This window comes from Ostrea edulis, chromosome 3, assembly GCF_947568905.1.
Source record: "Ostrea edulis chromosome 3, xbOstEdul1.1, whole genome shotgun sequence".
Taxonomy (NCBI): Eukaryota; Metazoa; Mollusca; class Bivalvia; order Ostreida; family Ostreidae; genus Ostrea; species Ostrea edulis.
Window position 1 is genome coordinate 50526238 of NC_079166.1, and position 13781 is coordinate 50540018.

The 13781-nt window shown below is 35.0% G+C and overlaps 1 protein-coding gene across 1 annotated transcript in view; it reads right to left on the reverse strand.

Annotated features, from left to right (window-relative positions):
• Positions 1-1702: 1702 nt before the first annotated feature.
• The window catches only part of LOC130052609 (DNA mismatch repair protein Msh2-like), a 43938-nt gene continuing 31859 nt past the window's right edge, over positions 1703-13781 (reverse strand). The window contains exons 3-4 of the mRNA XM_056158097.1: positions 11944-12054; positions 1703-4153 (exon numbers count right to left, since the gene is read on the reverse strand). Coding sequence (XP_056014072.1) covers positions 3992-4153; positions 11944-12054 — 273 coding nt within the window. The 3' untranslated portion in view covers positions 1703-3991. The remainder of the gene's footprint in view (positions 4154-11943; positions 12055-13781) is intronic.

Here is a 13781-nt window from a genome sequence, read left to right on the forward strand (position 1 = left end):
TGCTGAAGCTCTGACTGACAAGTCACCAATATCTACAATAGCGTTAGCTTAGCCTCCCAATAACCGAGAAAAAACTTCACCTGAAATTTCAGATTCTCCTTTTAATCCTTTAGACAAGGCTGATAGAATCAGAGATGCACGAGACACAGCTCTCTGTTGAAACCTTAAGCTTTGGTCGATGGGTGCCAAGGCTGTATTTGCCTTGCGTTCAGACGAGAAAAGCTCTCTGGGACCATGATCACTTTTCAGCCCTTTATTTGTACTAATGCAAGTACTGACTGATGTGTCTATATCTGGACTTTTTCCTATCTTATCAAAGTCTTCATCTGGCCATCTATACTGATATATCTGTGACGAGTTTTGAAGGAAACAATTTTTGGCAATGGTTTTTCTGTTTCTTTCCAAGCATTAACTATAATGCCATCTGCTGGTAAACTAGGTCCATTACTATGTTTCTTACTTGATGGCAGATCAGAGAAAGACTGAGATAAAAAGGATTTCCTAGCTGTCTCTTGGGGCTCTTTAACTTCAATGCCAAGAATATTTTGTACATTGTTAATCATATTGTCCCAAGATTTTGGAATTGACACAAATTCCTCATCTTCTTCCGCAACATTACCATGTAGAGGTGCATCAACTGTATCCTCATAGAACTTGTGCAAATACGCTCACTCTGCCAAGAGCGGTGTTTGTCTGGAGACGGAGTGTCCAAGTAACTGCAAGCATCGTCGTCATCAGCCAATACATTTAGTGGGGGCTCGTTAAATTCGGCGTTACTATTTGCCGAAGTATCTTTGTTATTGACAGAAAGAAGATTGATTATTTTATTTTCAAAGGCTGAAAATCTCGTATCAAACATCGCATCGACTTCACGTCGAGACAAAAACGCTGAAGAATTTACCTCAGGAATAATGTCGGGAGTTAACTGGCTTCGAAAAATCTGGTACAAGAGGAATTAACTGTCTGTTAGACGACGTGGCATTTTCGTTACGTGAATCCTTACCAGGAATCTTTGTAGTGTGGTTCTTACCAGAACCACGAGGTAGTTGTTCCTCACCAGGAACTCCGATTACATTTGCCTCTTTCTGGGGCGAAATTGCCTCCCCCGATTCTTTAGAACTCTTAGACATATGTTTTTCTTTATCTTTACCCATGAGTAAAAAACATGAAGACACTGCCGCGAAAGATTTTATACTTCTCGAAATCGGTAACAACTTCTAATATGCCGCCGAGAATGAAGATGAGCATGCGCTAAAGTGTTTGTGGAGTGTATAAAATTTGACTCGGCAGTGGTAACGAATTCCGGGAATTATAAGCTATTGTAAACTCCAACAGGTAAGTATGATGCGAAGGAGATTGAATAATTGCTGGCCTTAAAAAAAAACAACCCACCCACATCCAGCGTTGATTGAAAACAACAGCGGCGATCATCAAAGAACTCATCTTCATAGATGTAATCATTTCATTTTTATGTAAATCTAATTTATATAAATACCACTGAATGATTTATTTTCATGGAATTCACTGAACAGTTGACTAAAAAAGACTTAATACTTTAAAAATAAGATAAAGGCATAATCTTGGAAAATTAAATGTAATGCGCTGGTACTTTATGTAAATATGTAGTTAAATTTGATTGGGATCAAACGATAAACTGTAATTCAAAATATTTTCTAAATATAATGAAAACAAACACAATATATTCCAGATATATATTTATAAGGTTAAAGTAAAGTAAAAACACCTACAAACAGCAGTTAAATTGCATTAGATTATGATATTTTACCAGCGTACTCTGTTTAGTAGGACCGTTCGTATGGTGCACCAATCAAGTTGAAATGTGAACTGATTATGTATTTCTCTGAGAGGGAAGTTGTGACAAACTTTCAGATTAATACCAAAAAAAATAATATCTCGAAAACTTTGACCTACTTCTACCCTTAAATAGGTCATAGTGCACCAATTCAGCTGTAATGCTAATTGCACTTATATTCCTACGAGAGGAAGCCTTTGACTAAATACCAAGGCAATATCTGTATCCGTAATGAAAAAAGCCCGGAAAATTCTTTGACCTACTTTTAGTCCTTTAGACCAATCTAGCTTAAATACAAACTGAACTTGTATTCCTGAGAGGAAGATTATGTGTAAATTTCAGGGCAATATCTGTATCTGTAACGGAAAAAAGTCTGGAAAACTGTTTGAACTATTTATAGTCCTAAAGTAGGTCAAGGACGGATTTATCCAACTGAAATGCAAACTATTGAGGTAAAAATTGTGACCAAATTGCAAAGTCGTACAAGCATCTGTTACGGGAAAAAGTCCGGAAAACATGACCTTGGACGGCCAACCAGCCAGCACCATAACATAACTTAATATATAATGACAGGCATATAAAAAGTGTGGAAAATGATAATTCCTATTAAGTCCAAGGGCCATAACTTAGTGAAAAATCAACGGACCAAAATCCAAATTCGAACTTGATCTCTTATCTTGTTATGGTAAAACAATGTACCAAATATCGAATGCATATCTGCAATCATAACCAAGAGGCCCATGGACCACATCGCTCACCTGAGTTATCTTGGACCATATCTAAAGATTTTTCTTATATGTTTGAATGTAAAACTTAGATCCTAATTGTGGGCCAAACCTAACCCATCGGGGGGGGGGGGGGGGGGGGGGGGGGGGCATGATTTTTACAAACTTGAATCTGCACTATGTCAGGAAGCTTTCATGTAAATCTAAAGTTCTTTGTCCAATTGTTCTTGGCAAGAAGATTTTCCCTATATATATTTGCATGTAAAACTTTGATCCCTTGTTATGTCCTGACACAGTGGTTCTTAAAAAGATTTTCAATGATTTTACATATATATTGGCATGTAAAACTTTGATCCACTATTGTGGCCCCAACCTATCCCTGAGGGTCATGATTTTAACAAACTTGAATCCGTACTATGTCAGGAAGCTTTCGTGTAAATCTCAGCTTTCTGGCCCAATGGTTCTTGAGAAGATTTTCCCTATTTATTCCCGTGTAAAACTTTGATCCCCTATTATGGCCCCATCCTATCCCTGGGGGCCATGATTTCAACAAACTTGAATATGCACTATGTCAGGAAACTTTCATGTAAATGTAAACTTTACTGGCCCAGTGATTCTTCAGAAGATTTTTGATGATTTTCCCTATATATTTGTATGTAAAACTTTGATCCACTATTGTGGCCTCAACTTACCGGTACCCCCTTGGGCCACGATTTGAGCAAATTTGAATCTGTACTATGTCAGGAAGCTGTCATGTAAATTTCAGCTCCTCTGGCCCAATGGTTCTTGAGAAGATGATTTTTGAATGACCCTACCCTATTTTTACATTTTTGTGATCATCTTCCCTTTGAAGGGCACATGACCCTTCATTTGAACAACTTGAAAGCCCTTCATCCAAGGATACTTTGTGGCAAGTTTGGTTGAAATTGGCCCAATAGTTCTGGGGAAAACGATGAAAATGTGAAAAGTTCACAGACAAACAAATTTTGATCAGAAAAGCTCACTGAGCTATCTAGTGCCAATAACTTGGTGAAAAATCGATGGACCAAAATCAAATCAAATATCTGGAATATATCAAAGGTATGTAGAGTGTTACTAGCAGTTTTACTTGATGATTGATTAACATTCCTCAAAATTAGTTTGGAGGTAGGTCTTGATGCAAACAATGTGAATTTAGTTTTTGTAAGACATTGAACTTTAGATCTTGCTCTTTAAATGGTCAATACAGTTTTGATTTCAAATTTACATTAAGACTCTTTGTAACATCTTGACACTGTCCAGTATTCAGATGTAACAATTTAAAGCAATTTCATTATCAATGCTTTCAATAATTATAATACATATACATGAAATATGAATGAAAATGATAATTGTAGACATGAGCATTAGATCCAACATTGAGGAGCTTGTCCATCATTAACATTCAAATGGAAAACTAGCTACTTTTATGTTCTTAAATTCTTTTCGCTACGACATCTCTTATAAATGCATTATTTTCATCCAGGACTTGCTGCTTCAGTGTTTTCATTTGGCAAACAGTATCTTGGTCAGTTATTTCCGAGGTTGCCATTCTCTGCACTCTTTCCAGAAATCCTTTGATAATTTGTTCACCTTCCTATAAGGAATGAATAGAAGAATGAGGCTGCAATGTCGGTGGCTTATAAAACAAGAGGTACTGTGAGCAATGCTCACTAAGAATACCCCCCGCTTACCCCAATCTCCCAAAGGGTGTTGGTAATAGGTATAAACTACCTCTTTTCTGAGTGTAAAAAACAAATGGCATGACAAACCGAACCATATTGCTACTTCGATGTCCAGTGCACTTGACCTTTGACCCCAAAATCGATAGGGAACATCTTCATCCCATGGGTAGTCCATATGTATGATATGGTGACAGTAGGTGGTAAGCATAACGCTTTAGAGCCCGGAAACCATATTGCTACTTCGATGTCCAGTGCACTTGACCTTTGGACCCCAAAATCGATAAGATGTTAGTATTCATAAATCAGTAAAATTCGTGTTGAGGTTTTATTTGATATGATACAGTGTCAATCTATTGTAATGCATTAGTAGGATATGCAAAAGGCAAGAGTATAAACATTTTCTAGTATCGATATCTATATAATCACGAAAAAACATTATATAATTTATATCCGGATTCATATGCCGATTTAGATATCAATAAAAACAACGCTGCATAGTTTGGGGGAGGTGGTTCTAATGAGTCTGATGAAATTAAAAGAAGGAACCCCACATTTGCATTCAAACTAGGTGTACTTCAAAATGAATTCATTTCTGCTCTGACTGAAAGCATGGTTCTTAATATGGGATTGAATCTTGCATGCAAAATAATTAATAGGGGAACAGATAAATTTGAGCTCCTTTCGAATTTAATGAAATGCAGATATACACCTTTCTTTCAACACAAATTGATATGTTGTTTCAGGCACGTATACAGGGAGTTGGGGTGGGCAGGGAGGCTGGGCTCCCCACTCTTTTGACAATTTACTTTTTTCCGTTATTCTAACATACAAAGTCAGTATTTTCTGCATGTACAGTTTAAACTAATATTTTTTTTTTAATTTGTAATGAATTCAATTATAAGCATCAACTCCTGTAAGTTGTCAATATATTGTCAATCACAAATTTTTAAATAGCTGGAATTTTTTAATGCTTGTAAGCTTACCATTATATCAGTGATCAATTTTCTTTCCTTCTGTGAAATGATATATTGTACATCGAAATAGGAGAGTCTCTCTCCTGTTCAATCAATGAATATGGACATACAGAGACCGTAAATAATTATGTGGTTCCCAAAGAGACAATAAAACTATATTTTCGTTTATACATTTCCTTTTATATGTGTCTTTGTGTAATCAACTGTTTATTATGGATTGCAAATGTAATACCCACATTTTCAAACAGTTGTATATTTTCGATCATTATTCCCTTATTTGTATATCCAAGTTTGTATATGATCATCGATAAATTTTGAATTGAGCACGCAATATCCAACTAGATGCTCAATGTATATGATTAGATTCCCGATTTCTATAAACTGCAAAATCTCGACCAGACAAGCATTCAATACAGGAATTTTTTTTTCGATTCTGACATCTCCCCTGATTGAAGACACCCTGTTTGGCACGGGTGAAGTGTGTCGCAGTCTGTATAATGGAACGACAACGTGTTGTAAAGTTCTAACGAGATACAAATGGAGTTTATCATTTTGTTTCGTGGATTTATCAGAATAAAGAGAATCTAATATTTTCGGTAAGTGCACATCTCCGATACATGTTGAATAAACGTCTGTATTTGATACGGTTTTTTGTTGTTGCGAATATGACATGTGCATTACATATTATGCATATTGCATGGACCTGTATTTTGCAACAATTGATATAAATAATATATTTTATGCTCTTTGCTTATTCCATTCTATCAGTATGTACATGTAGTTGGCAAATGATTTCTCCGCATTTATTTCACAAGAAACTGCAAATACTTGCATGCAAGTATGCAAGAAAAGCTTTTTTTTTTGCATTTTCTCTCTCTAAATTATCTAAACTTTTGGAATGTTGCATTGGTATACAATAAATATTTTGTAATTTTGAGCAAAGCATGTTTTAAAATGTGATTTTTTTTGTTTCGCATTCCCTATATATTACTATCGGAGATGTGCACTGGTCGAGTCCACCTACAAAAATCACTCAGGTGTGACAATCACATTTGGGGTATATACGGGTAGAGTAAATTAGGCTACCTAAGAGAAATATGGTGGATAAGATGAGGAAGGTGTATGTATTTATTAATTCATGTCAGCTTTAAGCCTTTGACTAAATTTCAGTGCAATATCTGTATCCATGATGAAAAAAAAGCTCGGAAAATTATTTGACCTACTTTTAGTTCTAATGTAGGTCATGGACAGACCAATCCAGCTGAAATACAAACTGAACTTGTATTCCTCTGAAAGGAAGCTTATGTGTAAATTTCAGGGCAATATCTGTATCTGTAACGAAAAAAGTCCGGAAAACTGTTTGACCTAAAGTAGGTCAAGTATGGACCAATCCAGCTGAAATGCAAACTCACTCTTACAATTCTTGAGGGAGATATTGTGACCAAATTTCAAAGTTGTACATGCATCCATTACGAAAAAAAGTCCAGAAAACACTATCCTGGACGGCCTGCCGGCCAGACAGACAGACAGCGCCATAACATAATATGTCCCGTCTAATGATGGGCGTATAAAAAAGGTCAGCAAATAAAGGAGCACAATTCATGGCCATGGAAATTCCAACAGACTCTTGGAGAACCTGATCTCTAAAGACTACATTAGATATTTTCAAAGAGGAACTCCAGCATCTTTTTCATATCAATTTCAGGGTACTTGTGCATGAAATTAGAGTGGTGTTTAAAAGGTAAATTTTTGGATGATCACAAAATATGAAGAGTAAAAAACCTTAGTCTTTAATCTATTGTGATGAATGGTGGTGTAAAGTGTTGAAAAGTTATATGTTTTTTGATGTTGTTGCTTTTGGAAAAGTTACAAATATACTTAAAGAGTTCTTTGAAATATTTAGAGAATCCACATTTCATTTACACAACTTCTTGCATATGCTGTGGCACAATACATATCAGATTATCTTCAAAGAGGGGAAATAAATATCAATATCTTCAAACACTATAAATCTGTTAAGAATACATGTAACAATTTTCCTTGGTATGTTGATTTGATATATTTCTGTGAACTCAAAATCAAAGATACCAGAGTCGTCCACCTTACTTAGATATTTTATTGGATTGATTGATTGATTGAATATTGTTTATAACGTCCCTCTCGAGAATATGTCACTCATATGGAGATGTCAAAGGGTTTGACATTTACTCTTTTGAGCAATAAACCAGTTGGGCTACTTCAAATGATTTTTACTAGACCTGACTTTATATCCACTAGCCCTGACCAACTTTCCAGAAAAGAACCCCTGATAGTTTCTCCATATTCAAATACTTCATCTAAATGACAAACGTTACGTTTGAACCAAAACGTATTTAATTGTCTCAAAAATATCTTAAACCTCGATCGTCATTCAATTTGATTTTCAAACACGTTTTCTGTTTCTTTAAATTCTACCCGGCACGGATATTCTTTAGTCTATTTAGTACAAAATGACCTCAACCGGCTTTTTATTTAATTTCTATTTCATAAGACCTGCTTTGTTTCTTCCTAACCTTTTCTTTTTTCTCCTTTCTTTGAGGACGAGAAGTCGTATTTAAATATAAAGACATTCCCGCACATATGTCAACACCGATAAATAGCTGTTTACGACGTAATTTATCAACTTGGTAAACACTTTATTATAGTCAATTCAAATAAACTGTTTAAAATTAACATTGAGTAGATGTCGTAAAACATCACTTCCGACCGTGACTTATTTATTAGAACTAAAAATAGAGATTATTCCATCATAAGGTTCAAGATTGCTTGCAAACTCTTTACACTAAGAGTTATTTTCTTTTAGTTAAGAATAAGATATCTTACGGTTTAAAGTAAAGTTTCTTGTTTATTTTTAACAAGACCAGTCGGACTGGTAAATCAACATTTTACCCGACCGGACTATCATTTAGTAGACTCGGTCGGTCAGTCGGACGTGCCTTAGTGTCAAGGGCTGCAAAATTTAGGCCTATGCTTGGCGCTTATGGCCTTTAAGCAGGGAGGAATCTTTATCATGCCACATCTGCTGTGACACGGGACCTCGGTTTTTGCGGTCTCATCCGAAGGACCACCCCATTTAGTTGCCTCTTACGACAAGCAAGGGGTGCTGAGGACCTATTCTAAACAAGATCCCCACGGGATTATTTTATTGGAAATAAATATATCTTATTCAGGGTTTGACATTTACTTTTTTTAGCACTAGACCAGTCGGGCTACTTCAAATGATTTTTACTAGACCTGACCTTACATCCACTAGCCCTGACCAACTTTCCAGAAGAAAAAAAAACCCGATAAATTGTCCATATATATCTAAATACTTAATTCAAATTACAAATGTTAAGTTTGAACTGAAACATATTTAATTGTCTCAAACAAATATTTAATCTCATCATTCAAATTGATACTTTTATTATCAAACACATTTTCTGTTTCTTTAAATTCTACACATCACAGAAATTTTGTCCCTTTAGAATAAAATGACTTCAACCTTTTTTAAAATATTATTTCTACTTCATTTCATAAGCCCTACTTTGTTTCGTCCCAACCTTTTCCTTTTTTTCCTCTTGGGACATCTTTCCTTGAGGACGAGAAGTTGTATTTGAATATTGAGACATTCCCGCACATATTTCAACAACGAAAAATAGCTGTTTACGACATACAGTCAACTCTCGATAAACCGCCACCTTTTGTTCTTATGAAATTATGGCATTATAACGAATTTGGCGATGAATTGAATTACCGCCATCTTGAAGAAATAGAGTTACCGTTCTTTTATATGTAAGAGTTATCTTTTGTCCTTACTTGCATAAACCACATAAACAATGATTTGCAACATCCTGATGGGTACATTTTGGATGATGTTCTTGGTACGTAATGATTTGCTTTTTTTCATCGAAATTTAACAGGACCCTCTTTCGTGGCGAAACCATAGCTAAATTGAAATGTGTTTCTAAGATGTATAAACAACTTGACTACAGTTCATCTCCAGTAATTTTCTTGTTTATTCAATACAGCAATTACTGGGATCCTTCTGTCCAGGTGTACGCCGGAGATCGATAAATTAAATGACCAATTTACTGCTTCACTGACCACGTGCACCTATGGCGGTTTATCGAGATAATTAACACGGTGAAATATACTTTTGTAATGAAAACACTGTGGCAAATGGCGATAGCGAATTTGGCGTTTTAACGAGAGTTTTAAGTAACAGGAAAAATGTTCCTAGGAAAATGCGGCGTTATAACGAAAATGGCGATGAATTGAGTGGCGATAATTCGAGAGTTACCTGTAATTTATTAATTTGATAAACACTTTCTTATGAATATTTAATTCAATTAAACTGGTTTTTAAAAAAAAATGAAAATGAATTCAGTTTATATCTATTTATCCGAAACATAACTTTACACAACATTAACATCGAGTAGATGTCGTAAAACATCACTTCCGATTGCGACTTATTTATCAGAACTAAATATGGAGATTATGTCACCAATCTCAAAATTTTCTAATTAAGAAAATATCTTCTGGTTTAAAGTGATTCCACCCTCCTGTGATGTCATCATATTTTGCAAAATCAATGATTTATTTTGATTTATGCATGATAGAAACATAAATTTTGCTAGAGTCTTTTCTGATAGCTATTGTAAAAAATCTTGTTAATAAAATTTTTCAAAAATCTAAGTTATAGATGAATAGTCAATGATACATTTTTTAAAATATTGAATCAAAGGGCAATAACCCTGTTTTTATTGATTTCTTTATCACGTCTATTATTTGATATATTTCCTTTATTTTTACAGGCATTTTGTATATTTTTGTGAAGATACAGTTTCATGAAATTGGTATGAATGTAATTATATCGTCATAACCAGTTTGCATGAAATTTTGATAACGTTGTTTAAGAAAAATTGCAATTTTCTGACGGTTATAGATGATTCTGTTTATGTATATCTCGCATCTTAAAAAGTGTGATGACCTATGTATTTTATTTGATAATTTGTTAGTTTTAACTCTAATGAATGGAAATAAATACACTTTTAAAACTTGTATCAGATAAAACTGCGAGTATGGATTTACCTTAACAGTGAAAGTGAAATGTCGTCGGACCGACGGACATGTCCAGTAATTTGACTCTCGGTCTGGTAAACTTCGTTATATTTTCGGTCTGAATGTCCGGTGACTTTCCAGCAACGGTTTCGAAAACTACGCAGCATTTTCCCCCTTATATAACTGATACCGATAAACGGTACCATTTCCAATGCCAAAAACCGTTGATTTTCCCCAATTTTGAGACTAAAAGTTCCCAATTCACTTGTTGAAAAATAGATCACTGAAATCGTAATTTTCTTAGTCTGAAACGTTGTACGAGTTAACTAAAATGTTCCCTTCCGATATTAAATCGAAAGTACAGATCATGGCAGTGTGTTTTGTACGATGATTCCTTATGTTTCACAACAACAAATATTACCGTAAAAAAATTGTAAAGAGATGAATACTTCTTGTTTTGTTGTATTTTTTCTTTTCTTTTAGCTGAAATCATTTGCCTATACATTGGTAGAAAATTCCCAATTTGTTCGATTTTGACGCTATTTTTCCCAATTGAATGGGTACCGGTACCAGTGGGTAGAGAAAAAAATCGCTGCTACGTTTCGACTTCCAGTTCCATTTATAAAAAAAACCCATACAAAAACGGCAATATGTTCCAATTAAAATGGAACAGTAATGCAGTCCACAGTAAACCTTTAAAACGAAAATCCAATGACCAAGAGGCTCTCAGTCTTTCATGTTTTAATATAAAAATAATACTACTTTTTATTGGTCTGGTAAAATGTGATTCGGTCCGGTAATGTTCCTGTGTTTACCAGACCGAATGTCCTGTAAAACATTTCAACATTTCGTGGTCACTGCCTTAAAGTAAAGTGTCTTGTTAATTTTTTTAATACGACCAGTCGGACTAGTAAATCGACATTTTACCCAACCGGACCTATCATTTAGTAGACTCGGTCGGTCGGACGTGCCTTAAGTAGTGTCAAACCCTGTTTTATTGGATATAGATATTAACGGCAAACTAAGTTCTCAACTTTATGACAAACAGGATGATTTCAGCTTCTTCATCACAACTTCCCATATTCATGTAGCAATATTTCATTATCACCTGCATTTGGTGTTTATATATCTCAACTTATTCAATATGCAAGGGCTTGTTCTGCGTATGGTCAATTGGTCAGTTTTTAAATCAAGGCAGGCTACTGACAAACAAGTTGATGGTGCAGGGGTTTCAACAGTCTTGTTTAAAAGTCAGCATTTCACAAATTCAATGGTTGTTATAATGATCTAGTTTGTCAATACAACCTATCATTGGGTCAAATGCTGTCTGACTTGTTTCATACCGATTGTTAGGCCGTTCTTGGCACACTGATTTTAACTATGGATTACTCTGTTTACCTGATCAAGATATAGCGCTCATGGGAGGTGTGACAAGTCGACAGAGGATGCTTGCTCCTCCTTGGGCACCTGATCCCACTCACCTCTGGTATATCCAGGGGTCCGCGTTTTCCAAACTCTATTTTGTAATGCTTATAGGAGTTGTGAGATTGATCACTTGTTTGTTATCTTCACCTTTCATTGGAGCTTCAGGTATATATACTGTTTAAGTACTTCATTTATATCTCTAAAATGACAGTCACATTTACCTCCTTTTCCATTTTTCTCTTTTTCACTGCTGGTTCATCATCGCCTTTAAGAGAAATTTCTGTATCCACTGACTGGAAATCTTCAAGTTCTGATGCTTTTTTCTTTGAAAACTAAGGATTATAATGCCAATCAAATCTCTGATGAAGATATATATATATATATATATATAATATACATGTATATAAAAGCACTGAAAAGGCCACGACAATGTTGGTTACTTAAACCTTAAGTTTTCGACGCAACCCATCTTTATCATGAGACAGACGAGGGCTGTTCAATATGTAATGTGTATTGTACGATACTCTCAAAAGCATTCAACTCAAATAGCGAACTGAACATTACATCCCTTCGAAGTATTCTCCGTGGTTTGAAATACATAATTTCAATCTGAAATGTGTCGTGGTTTGCTGATTTAGGTAGACCTCTGAGGCACTGACTGATGGCTGAGCCAATCATCGGGACTTGTAACGACGACCAGATAAGAACTTTTTAAGTTTTGGAAAAGGAAAAAGTTGCATGGGGCTAGATCTGGAGAATATGGTGGGTGTGGCAAGACGGTAACCTTCTCCGACTTCAAAAATTGCTTAACAAGCTCAGACGAATGTGATGGAGCATTATCATGAAGTAGATGAACATGCCTAAATCCTGACTCAGGGCGTCGTTTATGATAATATTTCTTGAGCTTTTTTAGTATAACTTCTCAGTAATACCGACCTGTAACACTTTTGACCTTCGGCACCAGAATTTGTATGGCTATACCATCACATTAGAAAAATACGCAATAAAGAACCTTCTTTGTGCTTATGGTTCTTCTGGCAACTACAGGTCTTCTACTGTGTTTAGTTAGCCATATTTTGTTTTCAATTTTTCTTACTGGTTCCAAATAGTGAACCCATGTTTCGTAACCAGTAACAATCTTTGCAAATTGTCTTTGATTGAATTTGGGAAACATTTTGAGCAATTGCTTAGCGGTTTGTACTCATACCCGTTTCTGGTCATCTGTCAATATATGCGGTATCCATCTGGCAGAAATCTTTCGTACTATCAAAATGAAGTGCATATATAGCGATATGCCAACAGCTTTGGCAATATCTGGGTGTCAAGCCACTTTTGGTTTAGAAAATATAGGATTATAGGAATTTTTTTTTTTGCAGTTTATAGGGCAAATATAGGGATTTTTACAGCAGATTTATAGGAATAAATCGGGTTTTTATTAAAGAATTTGCATAAAAGTTTATTGTTTCTGCATAAAAATCTAGCAAGCATAGTATCTTACTGGAGAAGAAATAATATTAAACACAAAGACAAAATCCTTTCAGATGTGGACAGTTTTCCATCCAATAGAAATTCACCATCATTCATTGAAGACACATGGGTGACCTTAGTAATGGTTGTTTTCACCCCTATTATTTGGTCATTGGGTCTTTGACATAATCCACATTTCCATTCTTATTTTTGAGGTTGACAGTTTAACCACAAGTTTGTTATATTGAGCTGACAGAAGGACTGACATTGATCAGCATGTTTGAAGTGGATAAATTGGACATTTAAAATAAAATAGAGAGGTTTGAAATTTCTTATTTGAAACTGATATTAATGAACTGGAGAAAAATATGATCTAGATGACATGGTATAATTTAGTTCATATTTGCCCAGTCCATTGATTTTAAAAGCAAGCCATACTTAAAGTGACAATCATCAAATGGATTGCCGATTCAGTAAATGTTATTCATAAGAATGTGCTAAAGTGTAAATTTAAGAAGTTTCGAGATAATTATTTCAGTTTCTTATAAAGCCATTCTCTTAGTATTGTTTTGTCAAAAATAACTAAAAGACA